The sequence below is a fragment of the Haplochromis burtoni genome, unplaced genomic scaffold (assembly GCF_018398535.1).
Source record: "Haplochromis burtoni strain Fernald_Lab_line unplaced genomic scaffold, NCSU_Asbu1 Contig_611, whole genome shotgun sequence".
NCBI classification, from domain to species: domain Eukaryota; kingdom Metazoa; phylum Chordata; class Actinopteri; order Cichliformes; family Cichlidae; genus Haplochromis; species Haplochromis burtoni.
Window position 1 is genome coordinate 42,239 of NW_024582972.1, and position 26,463 is coordinate 68,701.

Genomic DNA, 26,463 nt, shown 5'->3' on the forward strand with positions numbered 1-26,463 from the left:
TTTTTTATTTTTTTTTTTTTTTTTTCAACAAAAGTTGTACTAAAACCGTCTCTCTAGTTAAAAAAAATTAATGTCTTACAGTCCACCATTAGTTTTGGTCTACTACAGGTAAAGTTATATCTAAGACAGTGTAGCACATTCAAAAACCAAAAAATAAAAATAGTTCACATGTCAAATGTTAATTTTTTAATAAATTCTTTGTCTCTTTTCCTTACATAATCATATGAATTCAACTTGTACCTCCACATATACGACTGGTCTCTCACAGGTTCTGTGCCCCACAGACTGAGAGCCCAAGTATACAATGCTCTCCAACACCTCAAACTATTGTACCAGATTACGTTATTTATCCTTACATTTTATTGGCAGTTTGCACATCATTTACACTTTTTTACTTTTGTTTTGGTTCAAAAGAGAGTGAGCTCCTCTCAGTGGACAGCCTTGGATATAAATACAATGTGAGTGCAAAAAAGAGTCAGTTCATTTATTCCAATTCTGGTTTTTGTTTTAAGGGCAATACAGTGTTACCACACTAGATGGCAGTAAAGTCATTCTTCAACCGTCTGTCAGCGAATAAGTGTGACAATTATCCAAATAAAATTCCATTTATGTGTATTTGTTACTATAAGTGTGTCGTACTAACCCCATATATATAGTATAGTGATACCCAGCCCTCCTCGCAGTTCTGCTATCAGTCCCCCGCTTTTCTGAGGACAGCCGCCCTCATGTTTTAGGGGCGGTAGTCTGAAGCTATTCGTCCTTCTTCCTCACATATTCATTGTACAAGCCTGTAAGGACCGACTACAGCCGCGGCTTCCCAGAGACCCACGGCGGAGCTACATGAACATCCTCTTCGACAAACATTGACAATAATGGCTACTGAAAACTTCGAACTGACCGGCGATGCGGACAAAAACGGCGAGGCAGAGGTAAGGACTGCCAACAAATTCTTGTTTAGCAATATTAAGCCGCCACTAACATCCTGCTCAGGCTCAGCCAAGCGCACATTCCCACAGAAATAATTCCCAGTTTGTGGCAGTGTGGGATATTCCCGGCTTACACGGGTTTTTTTTCCATCCATTTCTCTCATCTGTTCACTCCTCCTCATAATGTCGCTTGATGTAGACCAGAGTGACTGAACTTGTGTCATTCAAAGTATTAGACATGTATTGAGCTAACTGTAGCCAGTTAGCTGGGGTTTGCTTTAATTGGCCTCTAATTCCAAGGCTAATTTGAACATTTTCTGACATTTTCCACTTGGTTTTGTGGTGTGAGAGAGAGCTCATCTGCTGTTGTCCAAAGGCTCAGTTTACTTCAGATGATACATGAGGACGGAGTTTAAGCATTGTTCTGTGGAGGATCAGGTGGATCAGGTGGACCAGCTCACCCAAAATCAGTGATAACATGTAACTAAGTGGTTTGTTCAAATAGTACACCTTTAACATGCCTTTGTGTCCGTAGTCTGAGATCAGTAGGAGCTTTATTTATATGAGATGTTTAGAGTTATCTATGACATTAAAGTAACAATGACATTTTGTGTTTTATCAAAACGTCCAAGGTGTCACTTGCATGAGAATACACTGCATGCTGACCTTAGCAGATGAGTGCAGTGGAAAGCTACAATAAAGTGTTGTGGGGTACACTGCTTATTCTGCCATAGTAGTCCACAGGAAAGACTCTGAAGTATGCAATGGGTAATCCAAACCCAGTCATTAATGATTGACAGGCTCATTTGAGTTGTACCAAAATTATTAGGTTACTTGATTAAGTGAATCTTATAATCAGTTTGTTACCACCACTATTAAATAGCTATTAGTTATGAATTTGATTAGTTATAATTTGAGACGCATTAGTTGCATTCCCGATATGTCAGTAATAATTAAAAGTAATAATGATCAAGTCAGTGTGAGAGACATACACCAAGTTCTCACCTCAGAGTTCCTGTGCTCCTTAGACTTGGTAAATTCAGCTTGATTTAATATTAACCACAGACATTATATAAAACAGGAATGGCAGCCAAAGGTCACTCATTCCAATAGTAGTTTGGGTTATGGTGGCCTTTGGTTAGCTACACAATGAAAACCACATCACACATGAGCAACAGTCAAAGACTAAACGCAGTTTTACAAGCTGATCATCCAGATTGCCCCATTAATGTTAGTGTTATGATTTCTAATCTTTACTAGTAATAGGCTTTCTTTTGATATGTAAAATAAAATAATACTGCTGATAGATGATGTGATCACATAAATAATGCAGCCCTGAGTCCAAAAAATTGAAACAGAGGAATTTTTTTTTGCGCATTCTGTTTACCACTGTGTTGTCATAGCTCTTGTTGCAGCACAGTTGTTGGTAGATGTTGATAGAAAACCAAAAGCCAATTCAGAAGTACCTCAAAAAATTCTATCTGAAGATGGTTAAAGCTGTGGTTGTAAAAACACTTCCTGTCCTATAGAAACAGCTCTCTCTCTCTTGACCTCTGTAAACACTTCCCTGCTGAGTTTGTGAGGTCAGTCCCTCGAGTTGGGTCAGAATGAGTTAAAAAGGTTGCTCATTGGCTAATGAGTCGTTAATCAGAAGTCATCACTCACCAGCCAGCGAGCATATATTGGATTTTTACATCACTATATATCAGTATTGATCTTAAAAATTGTAAATTGGTGTGGCCTTACTCTCTGACAATGTTTGAATCGAGGAAATCAGTTGTTGCACTAGAAAGCAAAGTATGTTCCCATTGCCCTTTTTACCCAACAGTTTGTTGTTTGACTCTTTTTGTTTTTTTTGAGTAATGTGGGGTCAGGACATAATTCCTTTACTATAAACCCACGCTGCTGGAATGTGTTTGAAATTAGCAAGAATGCTGCTAGTGCAGTTTCATCTGAAGATCAGGGCCATTCAGCTGTTTGTCAGATAGTACTGCAAGTGTCAAACAGAGACTAAAATATGCAGATGCTTTGATGATATTAATAACAATAATGGATTACATTTAGATAGCGCTTTTCGAGACCCTCAAAGCGCTTTACAATTCCACTATTCATTCACACACTGGTGGAGGTAAGCTACAGTTGTAGCCACAGCTGCCTTGGGGCAGACTGACAGAAGTGAGGCTGCCAAATCATACCATCTGGCCAACACCAGTAGGTGAAGTGTCTTGCCCAAGGACACAACGACCAAGACAGACAGAGCAAGGGATCAAACCGGTAACCTTCCGGTTACAAGATGAGCTTCCCGACCCCCTGAACCACGGTCGGCCGTAACCGTGGTTTCATCCATTAATGATATTTAATGGATGGAATCCCCAAAAATTCTTTGCAGTTTTATATTTACGATAGGTGTTCTAACCGTTTTGGAAATAGGACTGTAATTAGTTGCCAGCCTACTTGTATCCCTTGAAGGAAGATGATTATCACATGTGGTGAACTATCTAGAAAACTTCAGCTAAAAATAGCAAAAACTAAACAAAGAAAAAGTAGCTCAGAGAGAGAGAGAGCACCAGTTAGGAGTTTAAGTATATAGTGAGTAAAAGCTGGTGACTCTCAATTCTACCTCATAAGTATCTTTTTCTCCCTCTGTGGCCTGGCAGGCTTTCATGGCTGCAGTCAGAGTCAGACCTCAGCCTATAATGTTGCCAACCGGTGCACACGATTGGTGTTGTTGGGCAATTAAACCTCCACCCAGCTGAAACTTTGAGCAATTTGTATGAGAATCTCATTAGGAGAAACTGGGGTTTCACCAGTGACCATAGTTTCCTGTGACGAAAAGTTTTAATTTTATTTTTTTTGTTAGTTCCAGTTAACTTGGAATAGAAACTGAAGATAACTACTACTTTTTTTTTCTCTTTTAGTGCTTTCTGTTTAGTATTGAATAAATAATCTTGAGTATCTCGCAGTAATCAAACATGTAACCCTGATAGTGGGATAAGTGTGGTGATTTCACCCTGTATGATGTCAAATCAAATGTATGCTCTAACAAATACTTATTCATGAGATGTTAATAAGCGTCTTCACTCACTTTCCCCTGTGTTTGGATAGAGGTCATTTTGGGGTTTTTGTGACCTGGTCACTTGGGAAAAAAAAGAAATAAGAGGATGTGTGTTATTTATGACATTTGGCCCAAATCCAACTCCTTCTCCTTCTACTTGATGAGAGTTCCTGTTCAGTTTAAAAAAACACTTTCACTTCCATTAATATCGTCCACATCGCTTCTCAGGTTCAGCATGTGACATGTTGAAACAACACCCAGACATGGACAATGCACCATATTGCTAAAGACATTCAGTGAGATTTGAGAAGTCATGTGTTGACTAAAGCAGGCGATAAACAAACTCTGGGCTGTTTGTCTTACGTGAAGCTTAGTCAAAAAATATCCTGTTTCTGCTGCATTATTTTTGTCATTTATAGTTCGGAGCCGACGAAAGCAGAATACAAAAGAAAGTCATTCTTAATCATGACATGTTGTTCTAGGGAAACCAAAACTGTAAAGTGAGCCAGTTACATTTTGAAATAAATTCCATTATGATGGCAGCAGCAGATGACTTCTCCCTCTTCTGTATATTAAAGTAACCTTGTAAATACCCCAGTTTATGCAACAGAACAAGATCGCTGTGCTTTTTAGTTAAATTGTGCAAAACAAGTACTACATTCAAGTGTGTTTATTGTGATTTAATTTAATAATTACTAAACCGGTAACTTACCTGAATGTATTAATGTTTTGAGCTTTATCGAGAGTAGAGCTGTTAAATGTGATTGTGTGTAATATTCACTGTCTTTGTTATACTTATGTTGGGGTTTGTGTTTGTGTTCAGACCCCGCGGTGGGGCCATGAGAGGCGGCTACAGAGATCCCTGAATATGAACCACTATGCCAATAAGAAGAGTGCAGCAGAAAGCATGTTGGATGTAGCTCTGCTCATGGCTAATGCCTCCCAGCTGAAGGCAGTGATGCAGCAAGGACCAAGCTTCACCTTTTACGTGCCCCTCATTATTCTCATTAGCATCTCTCTCACTCTGCAAATCCTAGTCGGAGTTCTGCTTATTTTCATAGGTAAGTCTGGAGGTTGTTGCCAGATTTCCATTTGCTTAACTTTGTTACAGTTTTCTTGGTATTTTTGGCTTGAAACCTTTAAAAAAATCAAAACATGAGCCTATAGAATTTTTTTAAATTCAGTGTAAACCATAATGTTATTATCTTTACTACTTTAATTTATAAAGTGATAAATAGGTATTATTCATAAATGTGTTCATAAATGCAATTTAAAAGTTGTTTTTTTCTAGTCGCTGTCTAGGGATGGGTATTGATAAGATTTTCACGATTCCGATTCCAGTTTCGATTCTGTTTAACGAGTCGATTCTTTATCGATTCTCTTATCGATTGCAAAAATGGCAAATATTCATTGTCAGCTATGTGAAGTCTAAGTTTAAAGCATGTACTATAACGTGAAGGAAGATTGTTAAGCCTTTTAACCAAAATTCTCAGCAAAATTCTCAACTTTAAAAGTAAGTAAAAGAATTTTAAAATTAATACGATATTTGACAGGAAGCCAGCGTAAATTTGCTAAAACTGGAGTGATGTGTTCATTCATTTTAACACCTGTTAAAAGACGGGCAGCAGCATTTTGGACTAACTGCAAGCGATGGAGAGATGAGTGTTGAAGACCCAAATAGAGAGAATTGCAGTAGTCTGTTGCGGACACTTGCTTCTCTAATTTAAAAGAGCTACCTAAAAACAGTCTGAGATTCCTTACAGTTTGAGAAAGATGAGAAGCAAGAGGACCAAGGGTAGTTAGCTTAGTCAGTTAGCTTATCAAAAGGGACATGACTTCCAAAAACCATAACTTCAGTCTTATTTTCATTTAGTGTGAGAAAATTCTGAGTTAACCAGTCTTTAACATCATGTAGACAGTTTAGCAAAGCCTGCAGGGGGACAGAGACATCCAGATTCAAGGGAAAGTAAATTTGGATGTCATCAGCATAACAATGAAAGGGGATGTTGTATTTCCTAAAAATAGACCCCAAAGGTGGCATGTATAGGGAGAACAGAATTGGACCCAAAACAGACCCCTGTGGCACACCACAACACAACGCAGAGGAAGAGGAGTATTGCCCAATAGTAACAGAAAAAGACCTCTCTGATAAATATAATTTAAACTATGATAAAACTGTGCCTTTAAGAACAACAATGTGTTCAAGTCTTGATAAAAGAATTTTATCATCAACTGTGTCAAAGGCGGCAGTCAAATCTAAAAGGACAAAAACAATAGAACAACCTGAGTCGATTTTTAAAAGAAGATCATTAAAAACTCTTAAAAGCGCACTCTCAGTACTCAGTACAGTAATGTAAAAACAAAGAATTACCCAATTTTTTTTACATGATTTTTGTTTCTAAGAAAAATGAGAGCCACATATGAGGATATTCGTTTAAAGAAGAATTTCGATAGAACAGTAGCAGTATAATGTCCTTGTAAGTGGATATCAGGCCCTTGTAGAGCAAAATTGAGTATTTTGGTCTAAATAACCCAAAATGTGATGTCCCCATATGTGGACGCCAGGTCCTAGGAGGCTAACGCAGAAAAATTCACAGGCTCAAACTGCTGAAAAACAGCTGAGCATTTAGAAAGTGAATCTAGGTCTAACACTGCCTGTGAATGCAGGGACCTTAAAGCAGAGATTTTTTCAGTGAAATGTTTCAAAAAGTTTTCACAGTGCAAAGGAAGCTACACTAGGAACAGTGGCACAGGGGTTAACCACAGAATTAAAAATATTAAAAAGAAATCTGGGCTTGTGACTACTGGTAGAAATTACACTGGATAGGAAAGCAGATTTTGCAGCTTTATCAGTTTTCTGATATTTTGTTAAGCGGTCATGCAGGATGCTTTTTCCATTTTCTCTCTGCACGTCATGTCTGAGAACACGGGTGGTTTCATTCAGCCAAGGTTGACGTGAAGATTTGGTGCATTTAGATAGCATGTATCACTTGATTATAAACAGACCCATAAACATTGCCTTGTTATGTAGTGTCTCACTGAAGGAAAGAACTAATTATACATCTGAGGGCAGCAGCTGTCGGCTAATTCATGTCTTATCTTTCAGTATTGATGTGACAGAAAACGGTATTGCCCCCATGTGGGGAAATGAGGTAGTTCCTAGTGACTGTGCACAAACAGTAATGATGACTAATGTTTCCATTCCTCCATACTCACGATTATGTTTTTCTTCTTCTGTTTAGTTAAGTGGAATCTAAATGATGAAAGAAATCACTACAGATTGGACATCTTGGAGAATGTGACCACAGCTTTCGTCTTTATCATAGTGGTTATCAACGTCTTCATTACGGCCTTCGGTGTCCAGCAGCCCAGCTCGAGCGGTTGATTGTGTTTTAAATAGTTTTCAATCCCTACTGATCAATTTAGTAAAGGCAGGACATCCAGACAGGGAGAGACAAGATATTCATTCACCAAACTGGCTGGCATGCAGGTGTATTTGCTTTTCTGTAATTCAACCTATCAGGTCTCAGGAGAACCAGTGAACTCAGAGAATCAAGTTACAGTATATTGTCTCCTGTGTGTGTGTGTTTCTGAGTAAAAGGAGTTCCTCAGACCATGGCCAGTCATGTACATGTGTTGATCAGTTCTTATTTCATGTGGCTATTAACTAGTCTGTTACCTCAGATCTTATAATGCTCAGGTTACTGATGCAAATAAGTAATTGTCTGTATGCAGAAAACAAACATCAGGAGCAATAGTCACAATCACTGTGAAGGTTTCCCAAACAACAGCTAAAGAAGACCACCTGCTTTTATTTTGAAGTTCTTAAACAGGTTAGTATGCCTTTATGTTTTTGGAAAAAAAACAAAAAACAAAAATCAGTTACTACCACAGAATCCAAAGAAAATTAACAATGGTGAATGCATCATGATTCATTCTGTCTTGCTGCTGTAAGAGGTATTATATGTGTAACAGCTTTACCATTCTAATAATGTTTACAGTGGGCCTTAACTGCTTTATTTTTTAAAGAGCTATGCAAAATCTGTCTAAAGAAAATTTCAACCTCCTAGCATACACCAGCTCATTGTTGACCCACCTATGGTTAAGAGTTTTTGGTTTGGTTAATGTCCACCACGTTTCTTGGTCGTGGCTCAAAAGTTGGGAGGTCGCCTTGCAATCGGAAGGTTGCTGGTTCGAGCCCCGGCTTGGACAGTCTTGGTCGTTGTGTCCTTGGGCACGACACTTCACCCGTTGCCAGGTGGTGGTCAGAGGGCCCGGTGGCGCCAGTGTCCGGCAGCCTCGCCTCTGTCAGTGCGCCCCAGGGTGGCTGTGGCTACAATGTAGCTTACCATCACCAGTGTGTGAATGGGCGGGGGACTGGATGTGTAAAGCGCTTTGGGGTCCTTAAGGACTAGTAAAGCGCTATACAAATACAGGCCATTTACCATTTTTATAGAATTTTCACCTGAATGGGAAACCCCCAAATGAACCAAAAAGAAATGTATTACACCTCATCAACGGTGGTTGAAATAAAACCTAACCCATGAGTTATCATGATGGATTACCGGTGACCTGGTGGATGTTAACAGGTTAAACTTTTTTCCTTGCCTTACGAATTAGTTTGTTTTTCTGTTTGTTTATTGTGAATTATATGGTTACTTTTAGACTTTTTTAAATGCATTTTTAAGGATCATTGTCTTTATCCTTTAATAATCTCCTGTTACACACTGCCTATTTTTAAACAATTTGTTATACAAAATAAAACTACATAACCATCAAGTTGAGTGTTTTGTTGTTGTTACTGGTTTATTGTACGAAGACAAAAGTCAGTTTTACAAAATGATAGCATCCCCACATGTAAGGCACAGGACACACAAATCATGAAAAACTGGCTTTATGTTAACTAATTTTCACCACAAGTCAAATTTTTATGTTTAGAGGTTGTTGATTACAAGGCACAAACACAAAAATAATTTAAACTACAATTTGCCACAATATTAGCATCTGACATCCTGAGAATTAACCTTCAAACCATGAAGAAGGTTTAAGCACCATTACTAGTATATCTTGTGTGCGTTTTTACAGAAAATACTATGAAGTTGTATTTGTTTCAACATTTGGTGCAAGTTAATTTATTGCTAGACAGTATTTAAGGCAGGAGAGGCACAGTATGAACAACAAGACAAAAATATCCATACTATATGATACAATATGGATTTATAACTGTAGCAAACTAAATGTAACTACTTCAGTGAGAAGTTTGACGCCGGGTTTTCAGTGCATTCAGTGGTAAGCCAAACGAGGACAATGAAACATTAACGTCCTGCCCGAAACAGCGGAAGCAAAGAGTATGATAGATTTCCGTTCTTCAGCTGCTCGGTGGAAAAACAGGGCGCGGTAAGTGACACAGAGTCAGCTAAACAGTAACGGGGAAGGTCAAGGAACGGTTAAAAACAATTTAAAAAAAAAAAAAACATGGTTAGAGATGCCACGAAGTAGGTGGCAATGCCTTAACCGTATGTGTGTTGCAGGCCACTAGGGCCAATTCCATCCTTGTCAAGGGGAGTGCTAACCTTCTCTCCTTTCATACAACACACCCTCCCTAAAGCAGGACGTCGTCATATATACCCGCGAGGACACAGCTTGGTTTCACTCACGGTGTCACTTCCAAACTTTAGTCTAATTGAAAAGGTCGAATATTCGTGGTTTTCTTCAAACGAGTGGTTCACTATTTATGTCTTCTCTGTTTTCAGTTACATTCGATATTTATGTTTTCAATTGGTTGCAACTCTACCCACACTGCACTGCGGTAGGAAGCCGTCCCCGCATTGGTAGATGCAGTCACGTGATTGTAACATTCGCTATAAAGTCATTTAAAGCATTACTTTTATGGATTTGGCTTGCCCCATGTGGCACTGGATTGTTCACACGTTTAATATCCTTTTTTGTATTGTGAGAGGCGGAATTTGGGGAAGTTCTTATGAAACAGACGTAAATTTAGTGATGTAGCTCCTCTTTTAACCACAAGATGGCAGTCAGGGGCTGTTCTTGACCTAACTGAAGAGCTTAAAACTAGTTCTTAAAAAAAATAAAAATAAAATAAAAATTGTTCTTAACAAATCATAGATTAAAGTCAAGAACCACCCCATTATTTAGTTTTCAAATTTCTCAGTTTGAAAAAAGTAATAAAGTAAGTTGGATGTTAGGGAAAAAAAGTTTTAAACTAGTTTTGTGGAAGCATTCCACAGCACAAATCCTCCATTTCATTTCCCTACACCAGTTTTGACCTCAACTGTATTAATCCCTCAAAACCATTTAAATGGGATACTTTCAATTGCGAAGTACCAAATGCAAACAAGCAAAATAAGCGTATATATCATTTACACTGTGTACATAATTACCTTAAAACCCTTGAAAATATATAGTGTGTTGTGCTTTGGCAAAAGCAGCAAGAGCAGAACAACTGAAGAAGACTCCCTTTACTTTATGAGGCTTTCCTCAGTGTACCATATAAGAACTTCTTGAGCTTTTCTTTTCAGTCCAAGAGCAGCCATCCCAAGTGCCCGGCTTCCTCCAGTCACTTTAGCTTCTACACAATAAGAAAGAAATAAAAATTACCTCTGGAAAAGTGAAAATTGTTTTCACACTATTAAAATGTGCATTTATATAATCCTGACAATATAAAATGAAGTCATGTGAAAAATTTGGGAGAAAAAAAGTTTACCACTGTAGTAATAGAAGAAAGCCATTCCCACTACAAAAGTGAAACAGCCCATAAAGAAGAGGGGACCTGCAAAACAGGAAGCACATAAAAAATTAGGCATCATGTCAGTGCTAAATAATTAGATACAAGTTTTGCCTTGAATAGTTTTGTCACAGTTTTGAAAGTTATTTTTTAAACATGTGTAAAGCCCTCATAGCTTAAAAGCAGCATCACTGTTTATGTTTTATAGTTTTGTTTCTTAGTTATATACATAAATAAATTACACTGTATATTACATGGCACACATGTTGGCACTAATTCTTTACTCTCCCTCCAAATCTTACCTCTGTCATTCAAAGCATGTCTCTGTTTGATGACCTGTGGAAGTTTGAGCGGATCCAAGGAATCTGGAAGCAGGATGGAATAAAATGTAAAATATGCCTACATATATAACCACAATTACTCCCCATAACCTCCAAAAAAACTGATATGTATGAAAGTGGTATGATATGAGTATAAGCCATTTCAGAGACGAACCTCTGAGGTGAAGCCTTGTAGGCAAACTGTAGTAGACCTCCTCAACATGCAAGTGAAGAGCCCTGTAAAATTCCCTGCATGCTTCCTCTCCTTTCCCTTGTAGGTGTGTCAAGAGCTCACCCAGTCGAACACTTGTGGGTACATCCAAGTTTCGGAACTGGACAACAGTTAACAACAGATATTATTTGTTATTCTTACACTGAAATCATTCACTATGGTGTTTTAACCTCAAGATTTTCAGAACCGTGAATGCTTTCCAGGTGTCTGTATAGGAATATTTTCACTTGAAGCGATGGGACATAAATAAATACATTTATTACTGGAATTTAAACTAGTTTATGTAAGTGTGCCTGCTGAAATACAATTTTAAAGGCACCTGACGATGCTTGAGCATTTAAATTTTATGCAGCTTCACGCTTTTCTTTCTTTACTCCTGCTATCCTGTTGACTATGGTTCCATTTTCAGAATGAGGTTCTGAAAATCTGCAATCACTACAATTATAACAACTCTCCAAACCCAATTTCTTTCTTCTTCTTCTTCTTTTTAAACCACAGACCTGACAACTTTCTTATAACTGAGCATGAACAAAAAACATCCGTTATTGTGATGTATTTCCAATCAGCGCACACTTTAATGATCTTTGAACACAGCAGCTTTAACATTAACACCTCCACGTATATATCACAGTAAGGAAAGATGAAACTGTGATACAGGTATGCAGATGTTTCAATAGTGGTTTTGGTCTGGGTTTCTAGATTGTTACACCCCTAGCAACCACTGCATAAACCATAGCAGCTACCATAAACAGCTATAGCGAAACCAAATGCTGCATGCAAGTGATCAAACTAGTAATAACAGCATAGTTTATACAGCTTGTGAGCTCATGGCCATTCTGTTGCTGGTTTTATTATGCACTTGCAACTACACTAATAAACACCGCAGTGTATTTCTAGAGCAGTACAACTTCGATTTTTTTTAACATTGTTTTACTTGAATGTTATTCCGTTGCACCACTGTCAGTATGCGACAGAGACAGTAAAAGGCTGCTGAGGAGGACTCACTTTGGTTGCCTCCTTGTCAGTGAGGATCTGCGGGTAGATTCTGTTGAGCTGCAGGATGAGTTTATCCACGACTTCTGTGTCCAGTCTCGGGTCATGTTTGAGGAAGGTGCTGTCCTCTGTGAGCTGCTCACAAAAACTGTCTGTCGGTGTAAACGGAGGCGTTAAACCCATTCGTTATATGGGCAGTTGTTTGTCAACAGGCTAGCATTTTTCTTTGGAAGGGTACGTAAGTAGGCAGTGGTTTACTCATAGAAAAGAAACGTTAAAGCCAGTTATTTTCTCTCTCTCGAAACTTTAGCAAGAGTAGAGTATGAGGCGTGGCGAAGTTAAGAAACTTCAAAGTCCCGAACATGACTTGGAATGAGACGTTACATTATCTTTGGCAAAGCGCAAACTTCAGCTTGCCACTGCTGTCGTAATATTGGTCACTCCAAGCTAATCGGGTCATATTATAGCAAAACTGAGGGCTAGATAATGTAGAATAAGCGTTATTTGTTATTTTAGGTAAAGAAATACACAAACCTCCCATTGCAGAGTCCCCCTGTGCCCTCTGTTGGACACGCCCGCTGACGTCATGCCGCCGGCAGGGATGGGCTTACGTCAACGTCTCCCATGAAGGAAAAAGAACCTTTTTCAGCGCAAAGACTTTATACAATGCAGCTTTTGCTGTAACTAATTAGAACTGTAACAACTTTATTTGGATCTATTTGTATCATAATTGATGTATATTTTTTATGTCTATACACATAAGTGCAAAATGAGAGCTCTATGTAAAACCACCTAGTTTCACTTAATGTTAATAGCGTAAATAATGTTGCTAATGTTAGATGTGATATAGTCCATCACTGACCAATGAGTCATTCAAGCATAAAATGGGTATCCGAACTCAAAGGAGGAAGCAGCATGGTGTTTACACTAACATGCCAAATAACCAATTTTAAATAGTATTTGTAGGTACTTTGCTACTAGCTGGAAAAACACGTTTCTTTTCCATTTCTTTTAGTAAATATAAGAAAAATGCAGAAGATAACATAGTTTGACAACCACAAAATACCATTTTGCACCAACATGTGATTCCCACAGAGCTATTAGCTTAATAAATCTGAGGAAGCTGGACAAAGTGAGGAAAAACTATTTACAGCAGATGAACAGTATCTTGAAGTCATGTCCTTAGGAATTTGGGAAAAATCCAGCAGAGACCTGACACAGGACCTGAGAGCTACACCTGGCCCTTCAGTTTATTCTTCTGCTGTTCACTGAAGCCTCAATTGCATGAGAGCTCATTTTGCCTTATATACTTATATTTACATGTATGTTTGCAGATGTTCCCTTGAAAAATATAAAGACATGAGTTAAAAAGATAAAAATAAAAAACCATCAGAATTGTAAAAGTTAGATTTATTTCTTCACCAGACATACTGTAGCAGGAAGCAGTGACAGGATCTTACAATTAGGATTTTTGCTTGTGTTTTTTTTTTTTCATTTCAGTACTTTTTTAAAGCCTCAACCTGCCAGCTAAATGCACACTCCCTTATGAAATTTAAAAGGATTTCAAATCCTGTAGTCTGAATGAACTGAGACAAATAAATACAATTACAGTTATAGTAAAAACTGCAATCAATTAGGACCAATAATGTGAGCAACAAGATGTAAAATATTATTATATAGCACAAACACTTAGGGTTCTCTTTTGTTGTCATGTCTGAATGTGGCACTTGTATAAAGAAAAAACACACAATGGCACTGCAGACTTATTTGAAAAGCTTTACAAAAAAAATTGTATTAAAACAGTAACTTTAAAAATTCTTTATCATGAATAGAGTTTATGAATACTATACATCTGACCTTAACTTATAAATCCTTAAATAAGATTTGCATTTTTATTCTTTTTCCAGACATAACGAGCATACTTTTAATTTGTAACCGCTCTGCTTTATCTGTTAGGAACATAGTGATACACAATGTAAGTAAAATCCCGTATTTGAAGCTTCATATTTCCAGGATCATAGAGTTATGACAATACAGCACGACAGAAGACACGGTTGTCAAGAATTCTGGCTGTCAGTATGTGTCAAATACTAAATCTAAGGCCAACAGACATCAAAATCAGAGACTTACTTGTGGCTTTAAAAGCAATCTGTGACTTTGTTGCTATGAAATAAATAAGGTTAAAGGTATGTTGGAAGACAAGCATGCACACAGAGTACAAACATTACACAATACTTGAAACAGTTAGCATCATTTTAGAAAGTAGAATAAGCTTGGAGCAAATACGTGAAACAGAAAAGTGCTAAGTCAGTCAGGCGTTAAGTAACCAACCAAACACAAAATTGTGACTATTCCACCGGTTGAGTAATCATAGTGGTTCATATTTTGGAAGACTGATGGACTGCACCGGGTAGCTGGTGTGTTATTTTCTGCAGTTTTCATAGAATTTGATGCCATTTTAAATAGCTGTTCTGGCACTCTAAAACAAGGCTCTTGGCTAATACTGTTTGATATATTCTCGTCTTAGTAGTGACATGATGATATGGCGTGTGATTGAGAGTGGAGAAACCAGGAGAGCAAACAACTGGCCACCGACGTGCATAACCTGTCGGAGCTCGTTAAGGACACTTGGCTTCATGAGTTTACTGCAAAGACAAAAGAGAAAAAAATGAAATTAATTTCAGTTTCTCCTGCATTAAGTGAGATGCACAACAAAGGTGTTGGGTGTGCTTTGCATGCAGGGTTCAGACATGAATCACCAATAGACTTTTAGGCTACTACAGGGGACAAGTTCTTCCTCTTTCCACATTACACCTGCCTATACTTCGTCAAAACAAACAAATAACTCAATGCTGAATATCGAGACCTACCAGTAAAAGAAAGAGTTATTCTGACCCAAATTATTATTTTTTTTTTTACATTTTGAAAACATCTAGAAGAGCTGGCCTTCGCTGAAATTTTGTGCCTTAGAGGTCGTTCTGCATTACAGCTCGTGACTTACACTGCGGCTGGAAGAGGCTCCCTTGCCCTTCGTTTTGGCCTTGCCTCCCACTGTTGTGGCGCTGTTGCGGCGTGCTTGTTCGTGGTCAAACTCCAAATCCTCTAGGCGCTGAGTTAATGCGAGTTTTTGCTGAATGGCCATACGTAACAAAGAGTTCAGCGTCTTCTTTTCATCCTCAGCAGCAGCCAGCTGCCTCTGCATGTCATCCAGCTGTGTAACATACTCATCACACCTGAGAGGAAAAAAAGATAGAAGAGAAGAGAAGAGAAGAGAAGAGAAGAGAAGAGAAGAGAAGAGAAGAGAAGAGAAGAGAAGAGAAGAGAAGAGAAGAGAAGAGAAGTGAAGTGGGGGTAAACTTTACTGCCAGCAGGTGGAGCAATTTGCCTCAAACTACTGCGGCTGTCATGATTCCCCAGACTGCATTTTCCAGATGGGAGGATGATTACCACGCTAACTGACTGCACAAGTATTACATCAGACTGCTCCCACAATGCTTTGCATCTTTCTCAGAGAAATACACAGAAACGCAAAATATTTTCTCTCGAGTGAAAAAGCAGAAATATTACAAATCTATATCAATGTTCTTTTTAATGTCTCCTGTAACAGAGAAGGATTCGTTTGGTCTGAGCCACCTGATTTATTTATTTATTTTTAAATTATATTTGCCCAATTTATGTACATAATGGCTGATTTACATTGAAAGTATGTGTCGTACCTTGTAGCAAACATGGCCCGGAGAGATGAGAACGTAGCTGCGTCCTCTTTCAAAGCCTTGAGCTCATTACGGAGCTTCATCATAGTCTCGGTCACCATGGTCTTCTCACTGTCATACTTACTCTTGAGGTTGGCCAGAGCAACCTCAGCTGTCTGAAGGGAACAACATAAAAAGATTAATGTAAAGTTCTGCAATTTTTAAATTCTGTGGTTTTTGCATCGCTATTCTATTCTATGTGTGCATTAATAAACATTGTTCCCCTGACACATACACAAACCATCCTCCCACCTGTTTGTTGGCCTTGAGAACAGCTCTGAGAGTGGCAATCTGCTCCCTTTTGGTACTAAGCAGGGATTTCAGTTTGAGAATCTCCTCCATGCACGCTTCTTTGTCTTTGTCAGCCACTGCGCTCAGTTCCAGGTTGGCAAGTCTCTGACGTGACAGCTCTGTGGTGCGGTCCACCGCTTGCTGCAGGTGGCGGATCTGGTCCCTGATAATAGCAACAAGGTTATAGATGTTCATGGGTTCCGGTCGGTGCTCGTGTGCTGGAGCTGCAGTAACTGCTGCGCTGCCGGAGTCGGACTTTCCAGATTCAGTCTCACCGATTAACCCGTTAGTGAGAAGTACTGACTGGTGATCCTTTGCTTCTTGCCCCTTTCTTACGATGGCCTTGCCTTCCTTGTAATAGTCGAGCATGACGCGGTTAGGGGTTTCATTGTTGCACATGCACACGTGGTTGTAGAGATTGGCCAGCTCTTCACTGAAGGCTACGAGCTCATCCTGCGCCACATTAAGGCTGCCAAGCGACTCTCCTGCAGCTTCGCTGGCCAGACGGAGCTCCCTCTCCAGACGTGACATCGCTGCTTTATCTGCTTGGCTAATTTTCTCCAAGGACGACAGCTTTGACCTCAAGTCCTGGACGTCGCTCTCCAGCCGCACTCGCTCATCTTCATATTGGGTTCGACACTCCTCGTATTGCGCCCTTAGTGTTTTCAGCTCTTGCCTCAGTTCTCCAGCTTCAGACACTGCAACGGTGTATTTACACTGCAGAATCTCAGGCCCGTTAATGTCCAGTTCATAGTAGTCTCCGTCGTCATGGCTGTCCCTGTCTTTCTCACTGTCGAGGGCAGACTGCCGCTCCTTACTGGCCTGAAGTTTCCTCATTGCACTTAGATTTTCAGTCAACCTGTTGACCGTTTCCTTTTGCTCGGACACAGTCCCATAGGCCTGTTCCAGCTGCTTCTGGCTCTCCTGCAGAGAGTTGATCAGGGCAACTTTTTCCCTCTCAACCTACAGAAATACAGATAAAGAGTTCATTAGTCAGCTAGGCAACTTTATAGAAAAAAAAGAGAAAGAACAAAACAGGAACGGCCTTTTTGGCCAGGTGACAGAGTGCAATTAAAGTTTCTTAACAACCTTTCAGGAACTTTTGAGTGACTAAGTTAAAGGTGTACCCAATAATACCTATCTCAGTGTGACCTGCCAATCCTGATGATTACTAGTAATTTAGTATCACTACATTACAGATTTAGTTCAGCTACTTAGTTAGTTCTCTAATTTTCTAGTACATTTGTATAAACCCAACACAGTTTGTGCTGTTCTGTGGTATACAAACTGAGTTACTGCACACATGGGTGACATTTGTCCATGCTGGTTTAGCCCAGTTTCCCTTTTTACGCGCTAGATCCACAGAATACACAGCAACAAATAAAGTTAGGGATGCATTAGACTGACAGCATTTCCTGTTTTCCCAAAACTCCTGTGATAAGATCTTAAATTCTTTTGGCCACGATAATCATCTAGCGAAAATAGCATGGCAGCCTTTCTATGACATCTACAGTAGAACTTGAGCTTTTTACTGAATGTGAAATCATGGCATCAGGTATGCTGCAGTCAGATAATGATGGCTCTTGATCCAAGTGCATCTGATGGATCTCATACCTGCACCAGCTGTTGTTTCAGTTTCTGTATCTCTGATATGTTGAGCTCACTCAGCAGGTCGTCCACCAAGCTAGGGACTGGTTTGAAGCCCTCTCCTCTCTTGTTCACTGCAGTTCTATTGTCTTCATCACTTTCACTCAATTTAACCAAGCCATTCTCAAAGCCTCTTATTAGATCATCATTGTCCGGTTCATTGATGGCCGAAGGATCCTCGTGGAGTTTGGGGTTATCGATGGAAATATTGAAAGAGCTACTGTACACAGAGCCGCCGATGGTCATATAGTGGGAAAGCTCTTTGCGCAGCGAGGCCTTCTGCTCACGCTCTGTCTTGATGGTCTCTAAAGCTTCCGTCAGCTGCCGCTCGGCAATTTCTCTCAGACGCATTGCTTCCTCCAGCTGGCTGTGCAGACACTGGCTGTCTTCCTCCAGGCGGCGGATCTCATGCTTTAGACCTTCAAATTCCACCTGTAGAGACAGCCAAAAATATAAATAACACAGCTAATACTTTTACACCAGTAGGCAGCATTTGTTATAATTTGTGAAACAGGCATGAGTGCATCGTGGTTGGCCAAAATATTAGACACAGACCCATTTTTTTAATGTAAAATTTGGTGCGTGCTCATATTTTTAAATTGTAAGGAAATGACATAATGACTGTGTAGTGATATTAGAACCAAAATGATAATATGGTTAGTCTGACTCATAAAAACATGAACAACACAGCTATTTCTGAATGATTTCCACCCACTACAAAACTTGAGTTTTATGGCCAGTCTCACCTGGTTCTGTTTCAGCACAGACACTTGTTTCTGAAGTGAGATGTTCTCCTCCTCCAACTCGCTGTAGTCCTGCAGCAGTCGAGCTTCCCGAACCTTGTACTCTCTGATGTCGTCTCGCAGCTGACTGCGCTGCAGCTCTGCCAGCTCTGAATTCTGCACACAAGAACGGGGACAACGGGAGAATAACTGGATGACCTTTCATTTAAACCTATGTTCACCATTAGCAAATGCAGTGTAAACCACAAAGTACACGCTTGCAATAGTTCAGCAAATAAGTTAAAATAAGGGCAAGAGTGCTTCACATGCCACAAGTCTTTGGCAGCCATGTGCAATGACGGAAGGAGGACATGGTCCACTTACCAATTCATTCTACAGAGAGCCGCGGTGGAGGACATCCTTTGTGTCACTCACTGCGGACCATTACATCATCTTTCCTGCTGGGCTCAGTGCAAACTGGCCCTCCCGCATGATAAGAAGCAGCTCTCTCACAACCAACACTGGCAACTTTTCGTAGTCTACAAGTCAACTTCAGTTAGCATTACAAGCTTTCATTGATTTCCCAATTGTGCTGCAAATAGCAGATCTCAGATTATGACACATAAAAGACGCCGATTCAAACTTTGGCCGACCATATACTATGATAAGAAAATGCTCAACAGGAGTTAAAGTGAGCATTTGAATGTAAATCGTGAGAAGAAATTCATATTGCAGCACTCTCAATACCTACCTCTCTCATTTCCAGGGCAATGGATGACAGGCGGTCATTTTCAGCTTGTGCACTGGCGAGGGAAGCTTTGGACTGTCGGAGCTCATTCTGTAACTCCAGGACCTTCTGCTGGTAGAGAGCCTCCTTACTGGCAGACTCCAATATCAAAGACTCTTCCCTGCTCTCCCCATCTGCTGCCACCTTTCTGTGGGTTGAGTAAGCATGTCCAAAGGCCTAAAGACAGACAGAAAAAACAATAGAACAAACATGTTTGATTAAGGATTTGTTACAAACCTGCTTTAAGACACATGCACACAACCACGAGCATGGCCAACATAACTAGTTAGAGACTTCAGTTAAATAAAGATCTACCATTTCAGAAAATATCACAAATGTGTGTGTATGGGGTACTGGACAGCTCTTTCTAATAACAATGACCTAAGTAAAATTCTCCATCTCAAGAAAGGAAATGAAACCACAGATAAGGAAATATACACGAGTATCAGTTCTTAGTCATCACTCTAAATAAAATTGCAGTTAAATTGGCGATGCATGGTTACATGCTACATTCACTGCGTTTATTTCTTTGGTTTTTATGAAGAGTTTTGCTGCAAACACAGATTACATTTGAAACTTATTCATACAACAATTTTGGCCAAACTGATTTTTTTAATGATAAAATGTTTCCTAACATGAATTTATTTCTCTATTTAATGACGATGATGTCAGCGCCTTTATGGATGTAGACATTCATTAGCACAAAAAACATCAAACATGATACTGAAACTAGCAGAGACAACAATTATACTGTAACAGAACAGTACAATCTGCATAATAATCACAAAGATAGACTAAAAAAAGAAGTGGATGTGACAATAATTAAAGCACATAGGCCATAAACAAAAAACTAACTGCCTTCAAGTGTATTTGTAAATGCTTGCAGCCCAGTAATACATGAAACCATGACTAATAAAAATAGAGCACTGCAGCATATCTGTCATAAATAAATGATAGAATATTATTTTAAAATATAGAATCTTAAAAAAAGTATCCAGTATAAAATAAAATACTCTGGCTTCATACATGACTCCCACTTGGTAAAACAGTTCAGTCCCTTGAGGATTACAGAAGAACTCAAATGTAAATTTCAAAATGTGTCAGAAATTTTAATTTTATTGACATTTTGACAGGTCAGTGTTTTTCTGCAATTAAAAAAAAAAACACTGTTCAAATAATCATCAAACACAAATCTGTATAGATATTGCTTTGATTTTATAAAATAAATATTTATCTACTTTAAAACAGATTGGATAAATGGCTAGCAATATTCCCAAAGCTGCAGCATGTGTTTTACTTTCAATGTTTAACCAGCTACTAGGAACAGTCTTTGAAATCTTTTTGCAACATGTCAGTTGAATGGTTTTACTAAGCAGGTGAACTAATTTTCAGAATAGCAGTAAATTGATGAATAATTTGATGCCATATCTGCACAGTTACGAACTAAACAGCTAAACACACATTAAGTCAACAGTTACTAAGTGGGGATGTGAGAGCAAACAGACCTCACTGTAGAGCTAGATGTCTTTTTCTGGCCAATTCTCAGTCAGACAAACAGATCTGTGTAACTAGGATCATAGTCATGGTCAGTCATGATGATGTGAATCAATAGGAGGCTGATAGAGGACGAGGATGGATGATTCCTTTACCTTACATCACTCTCAGCGATGTACTGTAGTAAGGAGAAACTGTCACAATCATGAGATACTAAGTAAATGACCACAACAATTAGTCACTTCGTGATGCAACTATAATCTATAAACCAGAAAATTACTGGTAGTGGCAAAAATCTCACATCCTCCTTTTTAATTTACATTTCATGATATTAGACTAGATTTCCAGTATAAAGGTATTAATAAGACTGCGACCCATTTAAGCCCAGCCTACACACAATGACCTATTGCCATTTCATGTGAACACAACCACTGAAGGACACTAATAATAGAAATTGGACATTTAGACATACAGCTGACAGACAGCAATGTGGAAATGCTTTAGGATGCACTTCCTCTACTGACTGATAGACTGGATGTGACAACAGTCTTAAGACTGAACTGAAGGGAAGTTCCCGACCACCCCCAACACACACACTTCTTTATTCTCTAATGAAATACAGACAGATTTTCCCACATGTTAGGATCTCAGTGGCTGGCGGTGCATCTTATGAGTTGCTGTGAAAAAGTGTTGCCAAGTTATCTTTGTTCAGCTTAATGTTTACTAGATTGATAGATGCCTTCACCTGTCATATTTAGCTGTAGAGGTTATTCCTCTACTGTGAGACTGAAGGGCCTTGGGGTTGGCTGACACTGTGGGTTAAAAATGTCTCAACAGACAAGCTATTAGGAGATGAAAAGAAACACAGATATTCAGGGCTGTTAACTTACTTTTTTATGATTTCACCACTGGAAAAACTTATTTTTAAAGAGGTTAACAGCAAATTGGCCAAACAGGCTTAAATGTGACATAAGCCACTGCAGCTACAGTCTGATTTCAAGGCCTCAGCCTTTGGAGCAAGTAAAGGCAAGTAATCAAAACTAATGACAGTTTTCATCCTTTAAGGCGAGGCAACATTAGGTAACACTGCAATATTTCTGCTTGGAGGTGGTTATGCATATTTCAAACTTCATATAATATTTGAGGAGGCAGGAGGGATATAAATAGACATGGCTGGGGCTCAGGGGAAGCAAACCCCACTACCGACTGCTTCCAGTTTGATCCCCGATGTCACTCTAAATTCCCACCGTGCTGCTATTATAACATGCACTAAGTTGCTCTCCTCGCCTTCACATACTGACTGATGCCAGGACTTATATCTGGCTGCGTGGCGGTGACCTCGGGTTACCTCCTTCAGCTGATCCAGTTCCTGTCGGACCGTCTCGTAGTCCGTCTCCAACTCATCAAATCGCTGCTTGAGCTGCTGTTTCTCCTCCAGCACCGCCAGCCCATACTCAGCCGCCTGGATCTTCTCCTGGGTCGTTTCGCGAAGCTCCCGAGTCAGACGCTCCACTTCGACTTGGAGCCACTGCGGCCCGGCTTCTGTCACCAGTACCGCCTCAGGATATTCCTGCTCCTCCATAGACATCTTGGCGAGCCGCCGACTCCCAACCGTAACGGGACCCAGCCCTAACTAGCGGGAGCAGCGGAGCAAACCACCAAGACCGCAAATCACTGCCTTCTTTGTTTGGGGCGCATTGTTGGGCTTAAACTGTGTTTAGCTTCCCGACCTTTCTCTCACTGCGGACCTCGACGGAGCTCAAACTGGACAACAGTTTGCTCATTCTCGATATTTTTCTGCCTCTTCTTGAAGCTGACAGAGGAAACTTCAGTTGAGCTCATCGATTAGAAAAAAACGCTCCCCCTACACGGCATTCAAATTAGCGTGACTACGAAGGGAAATGTAGTTTTAAGCGAGGCGCGCTACCTCAAGGACTCTTTGCTTCTGAAGCCGCGTTGACTTCAAGTACCAGAATGCATTGCGTTTGCCGAGACATGACCCCACAGTTTACTGAAACGCCATCTAGAGAATCAACTGTGAAACTGCAACTATAATTACATTGCATATTTATTAGGATCTTTATTAGAGTTTATGTTTATTTTTGTTATACTCACTTGTCGAATGAACAGTAGATTAGTTAATTATAGAAATATGATCTTCAGTCACTTTATTTATTAGGTACACCTGTTCAACTGCTCGTAAGCGCAAATATCAAATCAGCCAATCACTTGGTAGCAACTTAGCATCCAGGCATGTAGACATGGCCAATATTATCTGCTGAAGTTCAAACTGAGCATCAGAATGTGGAAGAAAGGTGAGTTAGGTGACTTTCATTAAAGTTTTATGATTGGTGGTGTCAGGCAGGCTGGTTTGAGTATTTTACTGCTGCTCGACTGAGATTATTGCAGACAACCATCTTTAGGATTTACAGAGAAAATATCCTGTGAGCATGGTTGATGTCTGCTTCAAGCTCATAGGAAGGCAACAGTAACTCAAATGGCAATTCACCACAACTAAGATGTGCAGAACAGCATCTCTAAATGCACAACTCGTGCAACGTTGAAGAACATTAGCTACAGTATCAGAAGACCACAGCGGGTTCCACACAAGTTGCAGCTAAGAACAGGAAATTGGACAATAGAAGATTGGGGGGAAAAAAACATTGCATGATCTGATAAGTCTTAATTTCTGCTGAAACATTCTGATGGTAGGGACAGAATTTGGTATAAGATGAAAGCATGGATCCATCTTGCCTTGTATCAGCTGCTCATGCTAATGCTGATGGCGCAATGGTGTGAGAGATATTTTCTTTGGAACACTTTGGGGTTCTTAGTACTAACTGAGCATCATTTAAATGCCACAGTCTACCTGAATTCTGCTGTTAGCCATGTCCATCTGTTTACACTGTGGCTATCTTCTATTGACTGTTTCCAGCTGGATAACCGTGTTCAAATGATCTCAAACTGGTTTCTTGTACATGTTCACTGTACTCAAATGACCTCCACAGTCATCAGATATCAATCCAATAGAGCACCCTTGGGATGTGATACAATGGGAGATTTGGGTCATGGATGTGCAGCTGACAAATCTGCAACTATCTGTAACTAAAAAAGGGGGCTAATGAATATAAATATATTTTAAAAAATCACAAAAAATATTTAATATTTTGTTTATGTTCTTCTTTATTAGAGAATGGAAAAAGTTTATTATAAAAGTAGCTGGCAATTAAGTACTTTTAGAAGTCTTGTTAAATGGTCAAAAGGTATCTGTCATAAATCGGCTCATGAACTACGTTGACTGACACCAAGTTGTGGTCATGTGATCAAAGAGTGCAAAGAGTGTCAGCTTTTTTGTGTAAAAATTTGAATGCCAAACAACTGAGGACCTGATTCAAATCTAGTACTTCACAAGGTGACAGAGCACTGTCTTATTGTTTTTAACCTTTGACACACGTGAATGTGAAAGAAAAACTGTGTCAGCGGGACTTCCATTCAGTGGTAATTCTTGGTACTGACAGTCCTTGGCAGCAGTTTGAGGAAGTTGTCTACTGAATGCTGTTTGTTTTGTTCAGCTACACCTGCCTGGGGACTTCAGGAGCAGCTGAGCTGAAATGGTGTGTACACCTGCGTTTCTGCCTTTCGCTGAGGTTTTCTATCTACGATTGTAGCTCTTGCTCTGTGTAGACACATTGTGTTATAAATATAACAATGTGTCTACACAGTGTGTCTATTGCTGCTTTCACTTTCTCTCACATGCTTTTTTTTCTTATTTCCTATCAAGCAGCAGTATGTTGTATTTTTTATCCATCAAGCCATTGATCATTTCTTTTTCAGGAGTACAAAAGGAAGTCAATTTTTGACTTTTATCAACACTGTATGTATATCTATTATGTTTATTTATTATCAGCAGATTTGGCAGAAATGTTCCTTTATGTAGAATATTCATTTGAAACCTATTATTCTGAACATTTCAGATAAATATTACCATTTCTATTCAATCTGCTTTGGACTGGGATGTGGAATGGCTTTCTATAGGCCATTTCGAAGTAAGTTACACTTTTTAAGCCGCCTTTCAAAGTAATTAACCCCTGGCTGAGCCAAGATTGATTAACGACCCATTTATTATTTTTGCTTTCACTTTCAGCACTCGCAGTTCCAGTATGTAATGGTATATTTTGCACCATAGCGTTTGAGATTCTTGGCATTTTTACTGGTAAGTAGAATTTTTTTATAAAATTCACACAAATTTAAAGCGAATTTTTTTTTCCAAAAAGAAAAATGTAATTTTACATAATGCACTGCAGGTTTTGCTTGTCACAATGTCTGTGTTGACTTTTCTACCCTGCTCAGACATGCCTGCCCATACTAAAAGATGTAAAGGTGCGCCCTACAACAAAGGAGGTATTTCCTGCTGCTATATCAGAGTCGGAATCCTAATTTTACATCCATATTTAGGTTTTGTATAAAAGCTAAACATTATACCATCAAACTCTCCTTAGATACCTACTGGGGATTTGCTGTTGCACTATTTGTTGCTTTGTTGCACCTCCACTCATATCATGGTAAGACCACAATACTTTAAATATAAGACTTTATAGAATACATGGAATATTCAGATACTCAGGGGATATACTGTTTTAACTGTGGTTAAATATTGTGTATTTCAGTTTACACACTATCGTATGGATGTGGAATCATAACGTTTGCTCTTAGAGGAGCAAAACGGAAATACAGCTCTCTGAGGTTTGTCCTCTTTACAAACTATTTTTGCACATTCCTGTAGAACACAGACTGTATAAAGAGCAGTGCTTATCAAAGTTTAGGGTGAAGAGTGTAGAAGGCCAGTGGGAAATATGGAGAGGAAATATGTTCAGTCAAAATGCTCGATCTACAAGCAAACACGGGTTTTCTTATATTATGGCACTGATCTTCATTTAACTAAACTTTAAACTCTTTTTCTTAATCGATTATGACTGATATGAATTGTGTGGTGGTGGATGTCATTATTTCTTTTTCTTTATTCGCTCCTGTAGGGGGCATGCTAGTACAAGTTTTAGGAACACTTCTTCAGAATTCATTCAATGTTTTAAAATATTTCTGAAAGTTGGGATTTGTATGACCCAAAAAATGCATTTGTTTGTTTTGAACAGGAAGCTGAGAGAGAGAACGAGAACCTGGTGGTAGTGATTTTAAAATTACAGTGGGGGGATTTACAGGAAGCTATTTAAGTGGTATTTAAGATGACGAGATGGCGACGTTTTATGTCACCGTAGAAACAAACACTGTAGTTTCCTCTTTTTTTCCACTATAAATGTCTCTGCAATCTTGTGAATGTATGTTATACCAATACACTGAAGTTCATCTGACTTTCATAAGATGGGCCTGTCTCATACCAATGCATGCTGAAACTGATGGCTGTTCATAAATTTCATAGATACTTTCCCATTATAGTTGCAGATTGCTGTTTATGAGCAGTGCTTAAATAACACACGTCAACAC

At 39.2% G+C, this 26,463-nt stretch overlaps 3 protein-coding genes, 1 long non-coding RNA gene and 1 other non-coding gene across 5 annotated transcripts; 2 read left to right on the top strand and 3 right to left on the bottom strand.

Moving 5' to 3' along the window:
• Positions 1-682: 682 nt before the first annotated feature.
• Positions 683-8,257, top strand: LOC102294546 (ninjurin-1). Its single transcript, XM_005948662.3, has 3 exons — positions 683-929; positions 4,805-5,042; positions 7,224-8,257. The coding sequence occupies exons 1-3, from the start codon at positions 873-875 to the stop codon at positions 7,364-7,366; spliced, it is 438 nt and encodes a 145-aa protein (XP_005948724.1). The 5' UTR covers positions 683-872; the 3' UTR covers positions 7,367-8,257.
• Positions 8,258-8,761: 504 nt separating this feature from the next.
• card19 (caspase recruitment domain family, member 19) lies at positions 8,762-12,907 on the bottom strand. Its single transcript, XM_005948665.1, has 6 exons — positions 12,806-12,907; positions 12,284-12,423; positions 11,222-11,378; positions 11,029-11,091; positions 10,706-10,771; positions 8,762-10,570 (listed from the first exon to the last, which is right to left on the bottom strand). Exons 1-6 carry the CDS (start codon positions 12,810-12,812, stop codon positions 10,461-10,463), a joined length of 543 nt encoding a protein of 180 aa, XP_005948727.1. The 5' UTR covers positions 12,813-12,907; the 3' UTR covers positions 8,762-10,460.
• LOC121812480 lies at positions 9,449-9,576 on the bottom strand. Its single transcript, XR_006053083.1, has one exon. It is a non-coding gene; the product is annotated as a U6atac minor spliceosomal RNA (small nuclear RNA).
• Positions 12,908-13,666: 759 nt separating the features above from the next.
• LOC102294841 (protein bicaudal D homolog 2) lies at positions 13,667-22,812 on the bottom strand. Its single transcript, XM_005948663.2, has 8 exons — positions 22,313-22,812; positions 19,435-19,647; positions 18,708-18,860; positions 17,929-18,393; positions 16,276-17,277; positions 15,988-16,139; positions 15,273-15,504; positions 13,667-14,916 (listed from the first exon to the last, which is right to left on the bottom strand). Exons 1-8 carry the CDS (start codon positions 22,550-22,552, stop codon positions 14,914-14,916), a joined length of 2,460 nt encoding a protein of 819 aa, XP_005948725.1. The 5' UTR covers positions 22,553-22,812; the 3' UTR covers positions 13,667-14,913.
• Positions 22,813-22,900: 88 nt separating this feature from the next.
• Positions 22,901-26,368, top strand: LOC121812479. Its single transcript, XR_006053078.1, has 8 exons — positions 22,901-24,578; positions 24,799-24,838; positions 24,939-25,010; positions 25,109-25,177; positions 25,315-25,365; positions 25,464-25,526; positions 25,632-25,707; positions 26,115-26,368. It is a non-coding gene; the product is annotated as an uncharacterized LOC121812479 (long non-coding RNA).
• The last annotated feature ends 95 nt before the right edge of the window (positions 26,369-26,463 follow it).

Coding starts and splice junctions, on each gene's coding strand:
- LOC102294546 (XM_005948662.3), top strand. CDS start 873: ATGGCTACTGAAAACTTCGAACTGACCGGCGATGCGGACAAAAACGGC. Junction 930..4,804: donor ACAAAAACGGCGAGGCAGAG/GTAAGGACTGCC, acceptor GTTTGTGTTCAG/ACCCCGCGGTGGGGCCATGA. Junction 5,043..7,223: donor AGTTCTGCTTATTTTCATAG/GTAAGTCTGGAG, acceptor TCTTCTGTTTAG/TTAAGTGGAATCTAAATGAT.
- card19 (XM_005948665.1), bottom strand. Junction 11,092..11,221: donor TACAAGGCTTCACCTCAGAG/GTTCGTCTCTGA, acceptor TCCTGCTTCCAG/ATTCCTTGGATCCGCTCAAA. Junction 10,772..11,028: donor ACATGCTTTGAATGACAGAG/GTAAGATTTGGA, acceptor CCTGTTTTGCAG/GTCCCCTCTTCTTTATGGGC.
- LOC102294841 (XM_005948663.2), bottom strand. CDS start 22,552: ATGTCTATGGAGGAGCAGGAATATCCTGAGGCGGTACTGGTGACAGAA. Junction 17,278..17,928: donor TGAAACAACAGCTGGTGCAG/GTATGAGATCCA, acceptor GTATTTCTGTAG/GTTGAGAGGGAAAAAGTTGC. Junction 15,505..15,987: donor CGGGCCATGTTTGCTACAAG/GTACGACACATA, acceptor TTTTCCTCTCAG/GTGTGATGAGTATGTTACAC.